The 17,960-nt window shown below is 45.3% G+C and overlaps 2 protein-coding genes and 1 long non-coding RNA gene across 10 annotated transcripts; 1 reads left to right on the plus strand and 2 right to left on the minus strand.

Annotated features, from left to right (window-relative positions):
• Positions 1–241: 241 nt before the first annotated feature.
• dnase2 (deoxyribonuclease II, lysosomal) lies at positions 242–6,330 on the minus strand. 8 transcript variants are annotated; one of them, XM_088386657.1, is made up of 8 exons: positions 6,101–6,330; positions 4,383–4,475; positions 4,071–4,168; positions 3,539–3,701; positions 3,402–3,477; positions 2,956–3,120; positions 2,685–2,882; positions 1,777–2,165 (listed from the first exon to the last, which is right to left on the minus strand). In XM_088386657.1, the coding sequence occupies exons 3-8, from the start codon at positions 4,166–4,168 to the stop codon at positions 1,795–1,797; spliced, it is 1,071 nt and encodes a 356-aa protein (XP_088242783.1). In that variant the 5' UTR covers positions 4,383–4,475; positions 6,101–6,330; the 3' UTR covers positions 1,777–1,794. The 8 variants fall into 8 exon arrangements, with proteins under 8 accessions (XP_088242777.1, XP_088242779.1, XP_088242783.1 ...); XM_088386654.1 differs by lacking the exon at positions 6,101–6,330 and adding an exon at positions 5,360–5,523; XM_088386656.1 differs by lacking the exon at positions 6,101–6,330 and adding an exon at positions 5,009–5,335.
• LOC148392631 (uncharacterized) lies at positions 4,979–17,488 on the plus strand. Its single transcript, XR_015860741.1, has 4 exons — positions 4,979–9,515; positions 14,378–14,397; positions 16,312–16,414; positions 16,719–17,488. It is a non-coding gene; the product is annotated as an uncharacterized LOC148392631 (long non-coding RNA).
• On the minus strand, positions 6,491–9,524 carry LOC148392632 (uncharacterized). The gene is made up of 5 exons (XM_088386659.1): positions 9,331–9,524; positions 7,653–7,815; positions 7,390–7,552; positions 7,047–7,273; positions 6,491–6,798 (listed from the first exon to the last, which is right to left on the minus strand). Exons 1-5 carry the CDS (start codon positions 9,507–9,509, stop codon positions 6,658–6,660), a joined length of 873 nt encoding a protein of 290 aa, XP_088242785.1. The 5' UTR covers positions 9,510–9,524; the 3' UTR covers positions 6,491–6,657.
• Positions 17,489–17,960: the final 472 nt, after the last annotated feature.

Here is a 17,960-nt window from a genome sequence, read left to right on the forward strand (position 1 = left end):
TTGAAAACATCATAGTGCTAACGCCGTACGACGCCGTACGGCATCGGTTTTTCGCTTTCCAAACAAGGCGTGCGCGCTCCCGCGGCAGGGGGAACAAAATCTCACGGGGGAACCAAATCGAGCACAACACCTGTTCTACGTACGCTGCTGACGTCAGCCTCGTCGTCAATTGCGGCCCCAATTATTCCACAGGTCTAGTATATAACTATATTGTAGATTTACCAAAGTACCAGGCAAGACGTGGGTTCGGTAACCGGCCCTTTATTTCACAAATCAAGAGCTCAACACATGAGCCAACAAACGCAAGCGCCCTGGATCGCTCTTGCCCCACCTGCTGCCTTAATGGCCTCACCAGACAATCGGAAACTACTGAAGTCTAACAACATACACGTTGCTACTCAAAATAAACTATATGTAAAATAACTATTACATAAATAAAAAGTTTATTGAATCATCTGTGTCACTCCAAATCATTAAATATCCCGACTCCGGAAGTCAGTGAATGGAACTCATTGTCAGTGAGGGTCCAATTATTCCACAGCCATAGTGCGTCCTCATGCGGTTTGACGTGAAAATAACATGTGATCAACGAAAGAGTGGAGCCTCGGTTTTCGAACGTCCCAGTTCTCAAACAAATCGGCATTCGAACAAAAAATTCGAGATTTTTTTGCTTCGGATGTCGGACGAAATTTTGGTTGTCGAACCTCGCGAGATGAGCCGAGAGGACCCGCATGCCAACTGACTCCGTTGATTATTACATTCTCGTTACTCTGAGGATTGTATGAACTCTAATCATGCCTCCAAAAGAAGCAAGTGGGAGCAGTAAAGCTGATCATGGCGAAAAGAGGAAAGTAGTGCGCAAAACGGTTGAATTTAAAAAAGAATTAATCGCAAAATATGAGTCCGGTGTGCATGTGTCAGAGTTGGCGCGGGAGTTTTGCATGGCAAGATCGACAATAAGCTCGATTCCTATGAACTTTGATACAGTACGTATACTGTGTTATCTTTCATGAGAATTTCTGCAGTTTTTTTTGGTTTTTGTTTTTTGAAATTAAGAAAGAAAATGTTTTTGATGTTTTTGCTGCACACGAACTTTAATACAGTACGTATACTGTATGTTATCTTTCATTAAAATTTCTGCAGTTTTTTTGTTTTTGAAATTAAGAAAACGTTTTTGCTGTTTTCTTTCACATGATCTTTGAAATGTTGTCTTTCATTGGTAAAAATAAAAAAAATGTTTTGATAAGCTTTTTTCCCCTCACAATTTAAAACGATATCTTTTACTATTAGAATGAAACACACAAGCGAGTTGCAACAGATACGGCAATACATTCCCCATCCTAGCCTACCCTATTAATTCAGTTTATTATTTATATTATTTATGCAGTTTATGATGTAAAGTAATGAAAAAATGCTTTAAAAAAAGCATTTTTTTTTGGCTTGGAAAGGATGAATCTTTTTCTATTATTTGTAATAGGAACCATGATTTGGAATTCGAATGATTCACTTCTCAAACAGCCTTCTGGAACGGCTTGAGGTCGAAAACCGAGGCTCCACTGTACTAGTAAGTAAGTAATGTATTAAAGATCAAGTAAAAATATGTGAAAAATGTTACATATAAGTCGCTCCTGAGTATAAGTCGCCCCACCAGCCAAACTATGAAAAAAACCGCGACTTATAGTCCAAAAAATACGGTAAATGAAAAACGTTGTCTTGCAATTAAAAAGAAAAAACAAGCAATTTCTAAATTAAATATTTTCCGAGATTTGAAGCGGATGATTTGTTATGTATGCTTTATTGGCAGTGAGCGGAGCCGAGCGCCGAAGCCCGGCAGGGCTGACACTCGAGCGCAGTGGCGCGGTACGCTTTCCACACGGTGGCACGGCGCTGACAAAGCGTGCCGCCCCCCCGCTTTTCCTCGGCCCGGTTGCGATTGATGTCCCCCACGCACAGCCAACCACCGTCCGCCGCCCGTGGGCTGACGGCCCACTTGGAGTGGTCCTTGCTGTTGTTATAGGGCGACAGGCCGCCCGGGGACAGGCGCGTGACGTCCAGCACCTTCCAGCCCGGGCTGCAGTCAGACGGCAGGATGCCTCCCGAGTGGATCCAGAACTGCACCAGGAGGTCCGAGCGCAGGGCGGGGGCCACCCATGACTGGTACAGGTCTACACCAGTAGGAGGAGGACAAAGGTTAGGGAAGGCGACAAAGTCAAACATTTCAGCGCTCTGTATGCATCTCAAATAGGAGCTGGAGGATGAGCTTGTCCTGGAGTTTGACCCTCTACTCGCAGCCACAATGGTGGACTTGTTTGACTCAAACTGATGTCCTTGTCAAACTGTACGATGCTCAATTAAACAGGCTTCAGAAGATAAAATTCTTAATTGAAATAAAGACTTCCCTATTTCATTTTGGTCAGACCTACATAACGGACGTCAAATGGCCGCTTCAAGTCAAGATGGATGACTTGGAACTTTTGGGGCCTGGCTTCTACAAGACTTAATTTGCGAGTCTGTTCAAGAACCAAATTCATGTTGCTGCATTAAACTGGCTTCAGCGGCTGACTTTAAAATAGAATCCATACTTGATTGCTATCCAGCCAAAGATGTCTGTTGAAACCAAAATGGCTGACTTGCTGTGTTAGCCGAAAATGCTTGAAAACCAGTTTTTGCCCTATTTTGCCTACCGCGGTCGAAGGCAGCTCCTTTGGCGAAGCTGACGAACGCGGCGCCGCCTTTAGATGTAAGTGTGACGCTGCGGTTGGTGGGTGGGGCCAGCGCACTGCTTTGATTGCATACGGCGGCCAGAGCCGGGGCCGCCGCTGCAAAGAAGGGCGGCACGTCGCAGTCATAGACGTTCGCCTGGTTGATCTGCAGCTGCTCACCTGCACGGAGAAAATCGCCACATGCGCTGACATTTTGCAGTGGTTCTTTTTCTTTGTCGGACGTCTGGTTTACCGATGGTGTGGAAGCGGTCCAGCGGGAAGCTGACGCACAGGAAGTTCTGTCCATAAGTGGCACCACTGTCGGGGAAGTGGTAGCGACCCGCCCGTTGTGCCGGGGGAAAGATGGGCGTGCTGTGGATGAGCCAAAAACCCTGTGTCTTGTCCAGCAGCACCACACCTCCACACCACAAAAGGCAACAAACGCACTCCAGTCACATCGCAGAAAAAGTCTGTTTGCCTCTCGAGTCATGCTAGGACTTAGCGTCACGCATTCGGCGAGAAATGAATTGGTTTGATGACATAAGTATCGTTGGTGAATGCGTGTCCCGATCACTAAACGTTCGAAGGCACATCGGCAAACGTGGTTCTCCTTGGCTAAAACGGGACTTGATTTGGGTATACTCGAGAGGCGTATCAACAAAAACGGCCATGGCTTTTTTGGGCAAGTGCGGAGCTCACCTTTGGTGTGTCCTCCTTTGTGGTTGTGCCCAAGCCCATCCTGGTCATTGTAAAGGATGTAGGCCACTCCTGCCTGCTGACAAAGAGGGCATTGTGGATTTGAATCGGGTTACCGTCGGACAGGCGAGCGAGCGTACTTGAGTCTGCCAGTAGAGTTGCGCCAGCGTCCTGCCCAGCGCTCCCATTGTGTCGTTGACGGTCCCCACGCCGGGTGTCCAGCCAGCGCCGCTCTCATCCAGCAGCAAGTACATTAGACCCGATGCCGTGCCATGCATCTTTGGCAACTTGTACATGTAAAACCTCAAGGGGAAAAAAAAGGCTGGAACTGCATTTGGCACGTAAGACCGGCTGACATCGACATTCATGTCGCTCAGATAGAAAATATTTGTCAAGTCTGCACGCGTGGGAAGGAGGCTCCTGCCGGCTCAGCTTGTCTGTCCAATTCCACTTTGAAATGAAGAAGAAACCCGTGTAAATGGCACCGTTGCATTACGTTAGAAATGGCAACGTGGTGGAAATCAAACATAGTTCCTAACTTGACTGACACTCAAAAGAGAGCTTGTTAGGAGGCTAGCGTGCGTCTTGGCAGTGAGAAAAGATAACGACTGACGCGCGAAAAAAAGCCATGGGCGGCCGTTATTTCGTTTTGGTTTGTTGAGTTGTCATTACCAGTCGACGGCGTCGCCCTGGTCGTTGTAACAACTTATTGGAGATGCTGGGCCCCCGTGCGGCAAGAAGGAACACAGCAGCAGCAACAGGGAGAACATCTGGAAAACGACAAATCCGACAAGACTCTTGAAAGAGGGACACTACCTCCATAGTACACGTGCGCGTGTTTGGTGGAGTATGCAGTGCTCCAGACAAAAGTGACAACCCTCTCAACCGAGGCTCGGCAAGTCAGCTCCTCGGGAGCCACTCAGAAGCCTGATGATTTGAATCGGTCGTGTCAAGGAGGGAAACTTGGAAAATGGGCGGACTTGCCTTGTGTTCCCGTCTTAACTTTACAGCTAAGGTTGGAGGTCGGCGCGCGAGGGAGGGCTGCTGTTCACAATTGACAATTGTAGGTCAGACACTCTGTAACACATTACGCAGTTTCAACATTGAAAAATAGGAAAATGTACCAGAAATGTTTTTAATGTATCACACGCATATTCAATACGAATGTGTACTGCAAGATGAAGATGACATGGAAAATGTACTGCGCTGGATTGGAAAAACGTTGGGCAAGACAATCACAGCAGTTGTAATGATATGAGCAAATGGAGATCTGCTTATCATTGTTTATGTGCGTGTGACATGTACCTCCGGGCAGCAGAGGGCGCTTGAATATTCCGAAAATGAACAGGACGAGAGAGACGTAAATGTTCCGGGCGGTATACTGTATGTGATGAAGCGTGTTGAAAGAAAGTAAAAGTTCTTCTTCCTCAATATACGGTTTGGTTATTGAGAACCCACAACGAAAAAACAACAAAGCAGTTGTCTCTTGCATATACAACACGCACGTGAACATGTCTCGGATTCTTAATGATGCTAAATAATCAACTTGACGCCCTTGCCATCACATAAATGATGTCAAAGTGACGCAGTAAAAATATCCTCTTACTTACAAGTAACTTTGTGCAGGTTGTAAGGCAGATATAAAGAAATATTTTGCATGAAATCAACTTGCGGGCGGCTCGGTGGAGCACTGGGTAGCACGTCCGCTTCACAGTTAGGAGGGTGCGGGTTCGATTCCACCTCCGGCCCTCCCTGTGTGGAGATTGCATGTTCTCCCCGGGCCCGGGTGGGTTTTCTCCGGGCACTCCGGTTTCCTCCCACATCCCAAAAACATGCTTGGTAGGCCGATTAAAGACTCCAAATTGTCCCTAGGTGTGAGTGCGATAGGCTCCAGCACACCCGGGACCCCCGTGGGGACTAAGCGGTTCAGAAAATGGATGGATGGATGGAAATCAACTTGCCTTGAAATGTGGTCGTTGGTCCTCCTGTAAGTTGTCCGGTGTTGCTTTTGGCTTACTGGCTACCAGGCACGTCATCGCATGCGTCACGTCACATGAATTCGTTCCACTTTTTGATAAACGGAACTTGTCCCCCCCGCCCCCTTTTTTTTCATTTAGTTTTTTTATTTTCGTTTTTGTTTTGGTCGAACTGCATGATGGAATGCGGAAAGTGTCCTCACTAAGGTTGAAATGCAGGTGCAATGAGCGAGGCGGCTCACTACCGCTACCTTGCGATGTCTTATTTTTTCTGTTTCCTTTTCAACCCCAAGCCACCATGTTCATTTTCAACATGTACGCGCCATTATTTTCTTTCCAACCTCAAGCCACAATTTTCATGTCAAATTTAACATGAACGCGCCATTACAATTGTGTACAACATAAACTTGATTTTTTTTTTCTCAGATTTGAAACGCACATGACTGAAAGGGGGAGTAGACGAAAGGGGAAGTAGACGAGTGTTTACAATTTCGGTTTCAAAATGTAGACGAGCGAGTGCAGAAGTGTCTTCACTAAAGCTTCACTTTTTAAAATATTTTTAAATCATGGAGATGATTTTATTGCTACATATGTTTTCTAATGCAATATGAACACTGACAATGGTGTGTCATTTCTTTTCACGTGAATAAGTAACGCTGTTATTCCCATCAATATATTTCAAATTGTTTTGTTCAGACAAGTAGAAATAGAATTTTTAGGTGTTACCTGCTGCTGAGAGACATGATGAATCTCATCGAAATCTTCCCTTCAATGTTAATTGTGTGTGTTATTTTGCACTGGATGTCAGTTTCCAGGTTCTTAACTGATGAATTTCGTCTTCTGTGACACAGCGGCCCGGTCGACGTCAAGCCTGACTTTTGTCACCAGCCGGTCAACAGATGGAGCAGTAGTGCCTCCCCAGCTGACTGCCAGCTGAGGACACGATGGTCCGAGGTTAGCAGGAAGCGTCGCATGGCTCGCCGCAAGCATAGGAAAGGCCGTTCCGCCGTGGATTCTTGACATCCTCCAGAAATCCCGCAGCGCTGAGACCTTTATCCTTTGCCAAATCTTTCTGCGTCATCTCCAAATTGCATTCCTCCAAACAAAGCGAGAGGCTCGGGTGCACTTTTGCTTTAATGAATTGCGAAGCAGAGAACGATCCCAGTTGTCAACCAACCCAAAAGCAAGCCTCGCCAGCAGACATTCAAGTAGGTTTGCAATTCGGTAAAAAGCAAAATCATATTGAAGCTCTGCCGTTGTCATCCTGGCGGTCGGTCGGTCGGTCACGTTTGCGGCATGCGCAGCGGTTCGGTCCTCTGCTCGTCCATGCGGCCCCCCTGGACCCTCAGAAGCAGAGAGAAAAAGTCGTCGTCGTCCATGGGTCCCGGGGCCCGGCTGCGCTGCTCCTCCAGCCTGCCTTGAGCCTACCGCGCCGGCACAAAGTACAAAGAGTGAGGCGCCTTCATGGGCTCCTCTGCCATTAGAATTTAGAGTAAACCCGAGTAAAAAGTCGTCGAGACAACACGCGACTTTGAAATCCGCCATCAGACCGGGGGCTGAGCGTGAATTCGCTCCCCTTCAAACTGTTCCCACCGGAGCTCAGAAGGACGAGACCAAAGTGGTTGGGGGGAGAGGTGTAGGTTTATCATGGCGAGCGTTTGGGCGCTCCGACCTGCGTGGTGAGAATCATGTTGTAGAGCTCCTCCTTGGCGCCCATCTTGGGCGCTCTCCTGGCCAAGGAGAGCTGCTTGAGGCTTCCTGGGAAGCTTTGGCCTTTCCGCTTGCCCCGCGGCGACCTCCGCAGCTGTGCCCGCTGCTCGTCTAGGCGGCGAGTCTGCACCCTGGCCACCAGCTCGAAAAACTCCTCACGCTGCAGCGACGTCATGGACGAGAAGATCACTGGCGGCAACACAGCGTAGGACCAGCTAGAACATTTTTGGCTGGGGAGAGGTCACTGCCTCTAAAAAAAAGAGGTTCCGTCACAGGCCCGGGGGTCTGTGTTGTGCACGTCTCACCCCTTTGCGAAGGCTTGGCGGCGTTGGGCTCGGAGTGGCATCGCCTCCTCATGCCACCGTCCAGGAGGAAAGAGCAGCGCTGGTCGTTGAGGCGCCGGCCCTCCTGCAACGTGCACAGCAGCTCGTACAGCGACTCCGGGAAGTCCGTCGGCAGCAGGACAGCCTGGTGAGAGCGTGGATGGACGGATGGATAAAAGCACTCACCCAGAAAGTATTCATTTGGTTACTGCGTCCTGAAAAGCGCGACATGTGTTGACGCTAACCTGTTGGGAATCCTCCACATACATCTCCAACACATGACAGTCAACATCTTGGCTTTCTTCCTCCTCATCTTTTAAAGTCTTGTCATCTTTGTTTGTGGCTTTGTCAGCAACTTCCATCCAGGCGGCGCCTTCAGCCATGTGCACGTTGGGATCTGTCTTGAGCCTTGCGGGATAGAGGACAAGCGGCATGAGGCGAGGTTGGCTGGGAGTGCCCCTCCAGATTTTGCGCAATGAAGCGGTGCCTTGAATGAATGTGAAAATGTGGCAAAGAGCATCCTCCTCAAGAGGTGATTTCTTGCAAGGCTTGGCACTCCATGGATTCTGCCTAGCGACATTTTGCTGTTTTCTGAGAAGTAACTTGACTTCCCCTTTTGACTTTCCGTCCCATCTCGCCCTGTCGATTTGTCTCGCAAACCAAGTCTGTGCGACATGCTTTTTTTTTGCTATTTGCTTTTAATTCTCTACCTGGTAGAGGAAAAGGTGTCAAACTCAAGGCCCGGGGGCCCCATGCGGCCCGTCACATCATTTTATGTGACCTACGAAGACAAATTTTGGCTCGAATTTGTGTCAATAATAAAATTGTTTTCACTTTTAAAAACTACAGATATTGCCAGCAATTTCTATTACCATTCATCTTTTTAAAATATTAGCAGTGATTACTAGTCTAGTTTCAAGTCAAGTCAAGTCAAGTCAAGTCAAGTTTATTTGTATAGCCCTAAATCACAAACAGTCTCAAAGGGCTTCACATAGAATGTTAGTTTCAATGTTAGTTATTCATCAGTTTGTTGTGTAGCTTATACTGTATATAATATAAGGCGTTCATAATGGCCCTCCGAAGGAAACTGAGTACAATGCAGCCCGCGACAAAAATGAGTTTGACACCCCTGCCCTACCATCTTTCCCCGTCCGTCCGTTCACTTTGGTGAGGGGTTGCTGAAGAAACTGTATTGTGAAAGGAATTGGCGTATTTTTGTTTTATTCTTTGCTTGGTTTCGATGGCACCCCATGAATTGTCACAGAACAAATTGAGTGTATGAGAGAGGAGTGTGGCGCCCAAAAGTGTTTGGGCATTCTCTCCGAGAAATAACTTGAGAGTGCACGTCTTGAAGGGTCACATTGCCCGGAGGAATTGCTAGCCGGCGCACCGCCGAGCATGAAGGCAGGCTCCTTGTCGTCTTATAGCTCGAGCTTTCTTGCAAAACACAAAGCGCCCAAGCAGGTCGCAGCTTGTCGCCTACCTTGCAAATGTTGCCAGCCGAAGGCAACTTTGGACATTCCTGCCTGCGTGGTCGAGAGAATGTCGAGTGAATGCAAGCTCACCTCTTTTCTTTCTGTGGCCTCTTATGGACCACAGCGGACCTTTACATCTTGTCAAAGCCTTGAAAAATGCAGAAACCTGTTGCCGTTCTTGTGCGTGCGTGTGAGAGAGAGAGAGAGAGAGAGAGAGAGAGAGAGAGAGAGAGAGAGAGAGAGAGAGAGAGAGAGAGAGAGACTGCGAGAGAGAGACAGCGAGAGAGACAAAGAGGCAGAGAGAGGCTTGCTTCAGTCGCGCTCTTGTGTTGTCCTCTTTCTTTCCCCTGCGCCCATCCGCCTGCCCATCCCTGTGCACCCCAGAACAGTATTCAAACAAAAGCAGAAGAGACAATCGCCCCTTCCGTGTACGCCTTCTCTTCGTCACCTGCAGCGCGGTTGGTGCGTCTCGGTGAGGTCATGAAGGCGTTGCGCTTCGGGGGAGCCGCAACTCCTCCAGTCGTGTTGAAACCGGCGCGTGCGCTTCTTGACGGCGGCACTGTGGTTTGGCCTCACTTCCTGTCGAAGAAACACCAAAAAGTTACAGTCAGACCTCGTACGCGTCATCGCAAAGTTAAGGAGTTAAGTAAAGTAAAGTACCCGGTTGTTCACTTGCAGGCCAAAGTGATTTGTATGTTTTACTTTTGTATTTGATGTTCATGTTTTGTGAACTTAAGTTTATATGTTCATTTGTCTCAGCAGTTCTATGGTGCGGCTGTGATGTAAAAGAAAGTTAAGCTCACAGTAAACATCAGTACCAAATAACTCGTCTCCTTTGTGAAGGTACTCGTGTTATAGTTTCAGTGTTGGAGTTCAAACTAGGCTTGCAGTTTCTGAATGTTGTGAAAATTTGCTTAAATGATTGAAGAGCAAAAAAAAAAAAAAAAAAAGCTTACAGCACCTGGTATTCCTAGGCAGTCTCCCATCCAAGATCCTGCGAACGGGATGGGGCTTTCTCAGGGTAGTATGGCTGCAAGCTCATAACTTAGCATTCTGTAGACACAATCGCCTCAAACCATACCAAGCAGCGGCGGTACTTGATGGCTGTTGTAAAAGTTTCCTTTCCCAATTGACGTGGAAAAAAAAGGCTTTCAGCACCTGGTATTCCCTGATGGTCTCCCATCCATTTCACAACCAGGTCCAAAATAGGCCTTCTTCCGAGACTTTTGGTGTTTCATGGAAACATGGCTATCATGAAAAGTTATTGACAGCTTTTTATGTGGTAGCACGAATTTGCTGTCGCGACCTACATTTTGCTGTATCAAAGTAAATGTCACGAAAAGGAGAAAACACTACATGGAAGCACAATGTGTTGAGTTAGGTTCTTTTACAAATACAGGACTGTCTCAGAAAATTTGAATTTTGTGATAAAGTTCTTTATTTTCTGTAATACAATTAAAAAAACAAAAATGTCATACATTCTGGATTGATTACAACACAACTGAAATATTGCAAGCCTTTTATTATTTTAATATTGCTGATTATGGCATACAGCTTAAGAAAAACTCAAATATCCTATCTCAAAATATTAGAATATCATGAAAAAGTATACTAGTAGGGTATTCAACTAATCACTTGAATGAGCTAGTTAACCCGAGCCTTGAAAAACACTCAGCTTGGTTCAGTAAACTAAATCACAAGTATGGAGAAGACTGCTGATCTGTCTGCTATCCAGAGGACCATCAATGACACTCTCCATCAGGAGGGTAAGACACAAAAAGAGCAAGCTGTTCACAGAGTGCAGTTTCAAAGCACATCCGCAAAAAGTCTGTTGGAAGGGGGAAATGTGGCAGGAAACGCTGCACAACCAAGAGAGATGGCTGCAGCCTTAATAGCATTGTGAAGAGGAGTCCCTTCCAGAATTTGGGGGATCTTCAAAGACAGTGGACTGAAGCTGGAGTCCAGGTATCAAAAGCCACTGTTCACAGATGTGTCCGGGAAATGGGCTACAATCACCTTATTCCCATGGTCTAGCCACTTCTGAACTCAAGACAACGGAAGAAGCGTCTGACTTGGGCAATGGAAAAGAAGCACTGGACAATTCCAGAGTGGCCCAAAGTCCTCTTTTCAAACAAAAGCAAGTTTTGTACTTAATTTGGAAGTCAAGGCGACAGAGTGGAGAAAGGCTGGAGAGAAGCAAAATCCAAGTTGCTTGAAATCCAGTGTGAAGTTCTCACAGTCAGCGATGGTTTGGGGAGCCATGTCAGCTGCTGTTGTTGGTCCACTGTGTTTCATCAAGTCCAGAGTAAATGCAGCTGTGTACCAAGAGATTTTAGAGTACTACATGCTTCCGTCTGCTGAAAAGCCCTATGGAGATGATGATTTCATTTTCCAACATGATCTGGCACCTGCCCACAGTGCCAAAACCACCAGTAAATGGTGTACTGACCATGGCATTACTGTCCTCGATTGGCCTGCCAATTCCCCTGACCTGAACCCCATAGAGAATTTGTGGGGTATTGTTAAGAAGCAGCCGAAAGACACCAGACCCAACTATGCAAATGAGCTAAAGGCTGCTATTGAAGCACCCTGGGCATCAACAACACCTCAGCAATGCCACAGGCTGATTGCCTCCGTGCCACACCGCATTGATGCAGTAATCCGTGCAAAAGGATTCCCAACCAAGTACTGAGTGCATTAATAAACATTTTCAAATGTTTGATTTTGTTTTGGTGTTTTAAATCTTTTTTTTAACTTGGTCTGAGGAAATATTCAAATTTTGTGAGATAAGATTTTTGAGTTTTCTTAAGCTGTAAGCCATACTCAGCAATATTAAAATAATAAAAGGCTTGCAATATTTCAGTTGATTTGTAATGAATCCAGAACGTATGACATTTTTGTTTTTTAATTGCATTACAGAAAATAAAGAACTTTATCACAATATTCTAATTTTCTGAGACAGTCCTGTACAGAATGCTCCTTTGAGTTCACAGGGAGCCAGGCTCTTTATTCACTGTACATTGTCTGCTCTCTAGCGGTAAAAAACGTGAACTACAATGCTATGGATGACGCCACACAATATAGGTTTCAAACTCGGGTTATAGTTTCAATGTCGGAGTTGAACCTAGGCTTGCAGTTTCCGAATGTCATACGTGATGGGTGTTGTAAAAAATGTCTTTAACGATTGAAGGAAAAAAAAAAAAAAACGTGCAGCATCTGATATTCCCAGGCCCGACCCTGCCTAGCTTCCGAGATCGGGCGTTCTCAGGGTCGTATGGCCGTATGCTGTGATTAGACTCATAATTTAGAATTTTGTAGACACAATTGCCCCTGAAAATTCATGCCAAGTAACGATGGTACTTGATGGCTGTTGTAAAAGTTTCCTTTCACAATTCCATCCATTTTCTATACCGCTTGCCCACACGGGGGTCGCGGGTGTACTGGAGCCTATCCCAGTCGTCATCGGGCAGTAGGCGGGTGAACACCCTGAACCAGTTGCCAGCCGATAGCAGTGCACACGGAGACGAACAACCATACGCACTCACACCAAGGGGCAATTTGGAGTGCTCAATCGGCCTACCAAGCATGTTTTTGATAAGTGGCAGGAAACGAGTGCCCGGAGAAAACCCACGGGGAGAACATGCAAACTCCACAGAGGGAAGGTCGGAGGTGGAATCGAACCGGCACCCTCCTAACTGTAAGGCGGACGTGCTAACCAGTGTCCCACCAAGCCGCCCCGTGAAACCTAGCTGTATTTTTAGATTTTGGGGGTAATTGTATTTAAGCATTTACATCTGTCACGTGCCTGTGTCACCTGACTTCCAGCCACGCCCCCAATCAAGGCAATCACTAGCACCTGCCACTGCTCGTTAGGTCAGCTCCGTGTAAACCCTGTGAATCATGCCAGTGACCGTCGATTCGTCTCCTTACCTTGCCCGTGTCGCTCACTGTGCCCTGCACGAACGATTCCCGTTGCCGACTTTCCCCGACTCGACTCGACTCACCTTGCTCACTGCCTGTCCTTGACCACGCTCTGATCGCCGCCTGCCTCGACTACCTGCTTACTCCCGACCACGACTACGCGCTGCACTCTTAACACCTGTTGTGCTCGATTTGGTTCCCCCGTGAGGATTTGTTCCCTCTGCGGTGGGAGCGCGCACGCCTTGTTTGGAAAGCGAAAGACCGATGCCGTACGGCGTCAGCACTATGTTGTTTTCAATAAAAACATGAACACACGTTTGCGTCAGTCAATTTTAATTTTTAGAAAGGATTATTCTCATTTGATGTCTTTAAGTTTATTTGCGTTCTGCCGTTGAAGCGGGGTGTATTCAAAGACCAGTCGTACAGACGGAACACTCACTTTGAAGGAATGGGTTCGAAATACAAAAAAATCCTGCCAAGCTACACAAACAGATATGCTCAAACCTCATTGAATAAAGTACACAAGCAGACAAGTATATTCACATATTAAATCAATAAAAGAAACATTTTTGCGTAGGAAGGGTACTTTTTGTGTGAAGGCGATGGCCTTCACACATGTTATTCTACACCATTCTCTATTATTATTATTAGTGTGAAGGTGAAGACCTTCACACTATTGTTATTGCTGTTCTTTATTATTAGTGTGAAGGTGAAGACCTTCACACTATTGTTATTGCTGTCCTTTATTATTATTATTATTAGTGTGAAGGTGAAGACCTTCACACTATTGTTATTGCTGTCCTTTATTATTGTGTGAAGGCGATAAGTCGCTCCTGAGTATAAGTCGCCCCCCCACCCAAACTATGAAAAAAAAACGCGACTTATAGTCCGGAAATTACGGTACTCTGCTTATGTATTTTGTATTGTGGTTTTGGTTAAGTACTGAGCACTGAAGTTCAAAATGCAGGTGTCTTTTCTCATGCCAGATGACAAAATAACTTATACCTGATCTCATACAAAAGAACCATCCAGGAGCAAATGATTTGTGTAGCGCACACCCATTCTCAATTGTGCATTCTTTGTAGTGTTGAAGTTTGGTATAGCACACACCCATTCTCAATTGTGCGTTCTTTGTAGTGTTGAAGTTTAGTATAAAGTTAAATAACATTAAAAATATTATGATCAATTATCATTAGTACTACAGTTGTGCATTGTGACTACTGTATAATTAAAAGCTGTTTTTGACTAGTTAGGAAATATTGACTTTCAATATCGGCACCGTGACTTAATCTGGTCGTGATGATGTTGAAATCTCATCCCAGTTTTGTCACTTTTTTCCTTCTTGCTCGATTATCCTAGTATGTCATTGTAAAAGTACGAACCAATTACATTTGTAGTATATTGAGCTAGCACTGTCTCCCTGTATGTGTGCAATGCTAACACCTTGATCAATGCCTCATTTTTTCCATCTTGGTATTTTCAACTCAGTATTTGTAATCATAAAATACATTCAAAGCATTGTGGAAATGTCACTTAATTATTTTTTCCCCTTTCTGTTTTTTCTTCCCCTGCAGGACACAACTCAACTTTCAAGGTTAGGCATGATTCAGTCAGACAATTTTATGTTATCATCATTATAAAGCGATTGTATTTCAAGTTCCTGTGATGATAGTTTTGAAACCGTGATTAAATTTGGCCACTGTTTCTGTATTTTAGTCAATGGTTTGTTTAATTTTGATTACTATGCTTATGTATTGTTATTGTGCTTTTGGTTAAGTAGTGAGCACTGAAGTTCAAAACCTAGGTGTCTTTTCCCATGCTGGATGACAAAATTACTTATACCTGATCAGATACAAAAGAAGCATCCAGGAGCAAATTATTAGTTTAGCATTCTTTTATGTTATAATTGGGGTCACTGTTACCATTTACATTGGTACATTGAGGTAACATTGTATACTGTAGGTTAGACATGCTTACGCCATAATCAAAGTTTCATTTTCTCCATCTCATAAACTCTAGTGCGACAGAAACCATCACTGTACATCAGGGGTCACCAACCTTTCTTAAACCGAGAGCTACTTCCTGGGTACTGATTAAGGCAAAAGGGCTACCAGTTTGACATACACTTCTGAAATAGCCAATTTTCTCAATTCGGCTTTCACTGTGTTATTATTGTCATTTGCAGTTAACATGTAAGTGTGATTTTAACAAGAATAGCAGAAATACAGTCAAACCTTGGTTTTTGACCACAATCCGTTTCAGAAGGCGGTTCGAGAAGCGAATCGGTCGAATTCCGAATCTATTTTTCCCATTACAAATAATGGAAACATTTTTAATCCGTTTCAAGACAAAAAACCCGCGTCTTTTTTAAGCATTTTTTCATTTGCGCATATTTGTCTGATCGCTCAAATGCAGCGCACCGCCGAACGCGCAACCGTAGCGCGTCGCCCACCGCGCAACTGCACCGCGACGATCGCATTATTGTGACAGAGCCGTCGCTGAAATTTAGAAAATATTTTTAAAGTCCTGATGTACGTAGTTTCCAAAATTGAAGTGGACCTAAGTGCGCAGGGAGCTTAATTTTGTCCGATCGCGCAGCTGCAGCGCACCACCGAACGCGCAACAGTAGCGCATCGCCGACCGCGCAACTGCACCGCGCTGGTCGCATTATTGTGACAGAGCCGTGGCTAGAATTTAGAAAATATTTTTAAAGTCCTGATGTACTTTCCAAAATTTAAGTGGACCTCAGTGCGCAGGGAGCTTAATTTGGTCCGATCGCGCAACCACAGCGCGCCGGGTGCTCACTGTCGCATTGCTTTAAGAGCGTCTTTGTGTTTTAGGATGGCTTTACTGCTCTCACTTGCTTTCTTTGGAGGCATGATTAGGGGTTAATACAATCCTAAAAGTAACGAAAATACAATAACAACGGAGTCAGTCGGCATCCGGGCGGCGCGGTCGGGTTTTCTCGGTTCCTCCCGGCTCATCTCGCGAGGTTCGACCTCCGAATTTTGTTGGACAACCGAAGCCAAAAAATCTCGAATTTTTTTGTTCGAATTCCGATTTGTTCAAGAACCAGGACATTCGAAAACTGAGGTTCGACTGTAAAATAAATAGATGCAGCTCACTGACAAGTGCCGCTATTTGAGCTAATTTTGGAATAGTCCTGCGGGCGACTCATGCGGTCCTCACGGGCGACCTGGTGCCCGCGGGCACCGTGTTGGTGACCCCTGCTGTACATCATTACATTGTGCCATAATATTTTCAAGATGTGCTTTATCACCCACAAATTCATTTGTACCACATTCTTTTCACTAATAAGCCTCTTGTATACAAGTTAAAACTACAGTTAAAACAGTTTTGCGTCTGATTTTTCCGATGTTTATGTAATGTCTTCTTTTAATAAATAAATTACTTAATTAAAATGTACTTTTGCTTTGAGTTAGTTGTAAATTCAAAGCATGACTCATTACATTGTAGATTATTGCTATTTGTTCTTTTTTTCCTGCAGAGCTCCATGACCTGTGGTTCTGCGACGCCCCATGGACCTGTAGTTCTGTGACGCTCAGGGGACTTGTGGCTGACCCCGTGTACCCTCTCTTGTGGCCATCACTGTACATCATCACATTTTATTTCCTTGCTGCTATTGTAACTATTGTGCCGTAATATTTTCACGATGTGCTATACCACCCACAAATTCATTTGTGCCACATTCTTCTCACTAATAAGCCTCTTGTATACAAGTTAAAATTACAGTTAAAACAGTTATGCATCTGATTTTTCCAATGTTCATGTAATGTCTTCTTTTAATAAATAAATTAATCAATTATCATGTAATTTTGCTTTGAGTTAGTTGTAAATTGAAAGCATGAGTAATTACATTGTAGATTATTGATATATATTTTTTTTTTCATGCAGAGCTCTGTGACCTGTGGTTCTGCGACGCTCCGTGGATCTGTATTTCTGCGATGCTCTGTGGACCTGTAGTTCTGCGACGGTCCAGGGACCTGTGGCTGACCCCCTATACCCTCTCGTGTGGCTGCTCTATCTTTTGTCTTCTGTCTTCCTTCTATCTCACATCCTTGAGAACCTGACATGCCGAGGAAAGGAAGGCGATCCCAGGCTGTAAAGTTGAGCTGGGAGCGACGTGCCAAACGTCGAAGCTCCCCTTCACCAGTTACATGCAGTGATCCAACCTTACCTACCTGGCATAATGACTACGAACGTGCAAATACTGCACTTTTTGAAACTCCTGACACATGTGCCAATACTGCACTTTTTGAAACTGAACATGGCCTTGAGCCACATTTTGAAACTGAACATGGTCATGATCCACACTCTGAAACTGACAAACGTGGCCATGATCCACTTTGTCAAACTGAACGTGGTCATGATCCACACTTTGAAACTGACGAACGTGGCCATGATCCACTTTGTCAAACTACTGAACATGCCCTTAATGCACATTTTGAGATTGATCATCACCATGCCAATATTGCACAATTTGAGACTGATTCCTGTGACACTGGGCCTGACATTCCCGCTGCAGCCATGGCTTCTGTGCAACCTCATTTGGTAACGTATGTGTTGGCATCTCACAGCCAAGCTCATCCGAGATATGGAGAATTCAGAAACAGTCAATGTGTGGCTAACTCTGTTACATTTCTGGCTTTCTTGCAGGAGTTCAATCACCTGACCAGCTCTGACCTTGATGCTGTTCTTAATGTTGGCAATGAACTGTATACATGTACTGTTGCTGCATTGGAAGCCCAAGGATGCTTCTTAGACAGATTTCTGACGGCTGATGAACTTCCAGGGATTGTGCCTGGTTTTTCTAAGCAACATGTCTTAATAAAGAGTCAGGCAATGGGTGGTTTGTTCACCTCTTTCTACGGAGATGAGCTGTTTCTGAACCTTCGTGACAGACTCCAGTGCTTGACCTCAGAGGTCAATTATGCGCTTCTGATTATGCGCTTAACGTGCATTGCTGTTTTGCGAGACCACCAAGGCAGGTATGGATTTTTTGATCCCCACTCTAGAGGACGAGATGGCCTCCATGCTGACAATGGCACAGCGGTCATGATGCTCTTCACATGTCCGACCTGATCGATAAGTTGACGGAGGTTTATACAAGCTTGAGATGCTTTGGTAATGAGCCGT

This window comes from Syngnathus floridae, chromosome 10 (assembly GCF_059516105.1).
Source record: "Syngnathus floridae isolate MCC-2025c chromosome 10, RoL_Sflo_1.0, whole genome shotgun sequence".
NCBI lineage: Eukaryota > Metazoa > Chordata > Actinopteri > Syngnathiformes > Syngnathidae > Syngnathus > Syngnathus floridae.

Bases quoted from the DNA above. Each gene is read 5' to 3' on its own strand.
- LOC148392632 (XM_088386659.1), bottom strand. From the start codon at position 9,509: ATGACGCGTACGAGGTCTGACTGTAACTTTTTGGTGTTTCTTCGACAG. The intron at 7,553-7,652 runs GTTAGCGTCAAC...CGCTCTCACCAG, and splicing joins ATGTGGAGGATTCCCAACAG to GCTGTCCTGCTGCCGACGGA. The intron at 6,799-7,046 runs GTCGGAGCGCCC...CCGGCGCGGTAG, and splicing joins ACATGATTCTCACCACGCAG to GCTCAAGGCAGGCTGGAGGA.
- dnase2 (XM_088386651.1), bottom strand. From the start codon at position 5,434: ATGACGTGCCTGGTAGCCAGTAAGCCAAAAGCAACACCGGACAACTTA. The intron at 3,075-3,401 runs GTGAGCTCCGCA...GCTCATCCACAG, and splicing joins CAAAGGAGGACACACCAAAG to CACGCCCATCTTTCCCCCGG. The intron at 2,166-2,684 runs GTAGGCAAAATA...CTACTGGTGTAG, and splicing joins AGGAGCTGCCTTCGACCGCG to ACCTGTACCAGTCATGGGTG.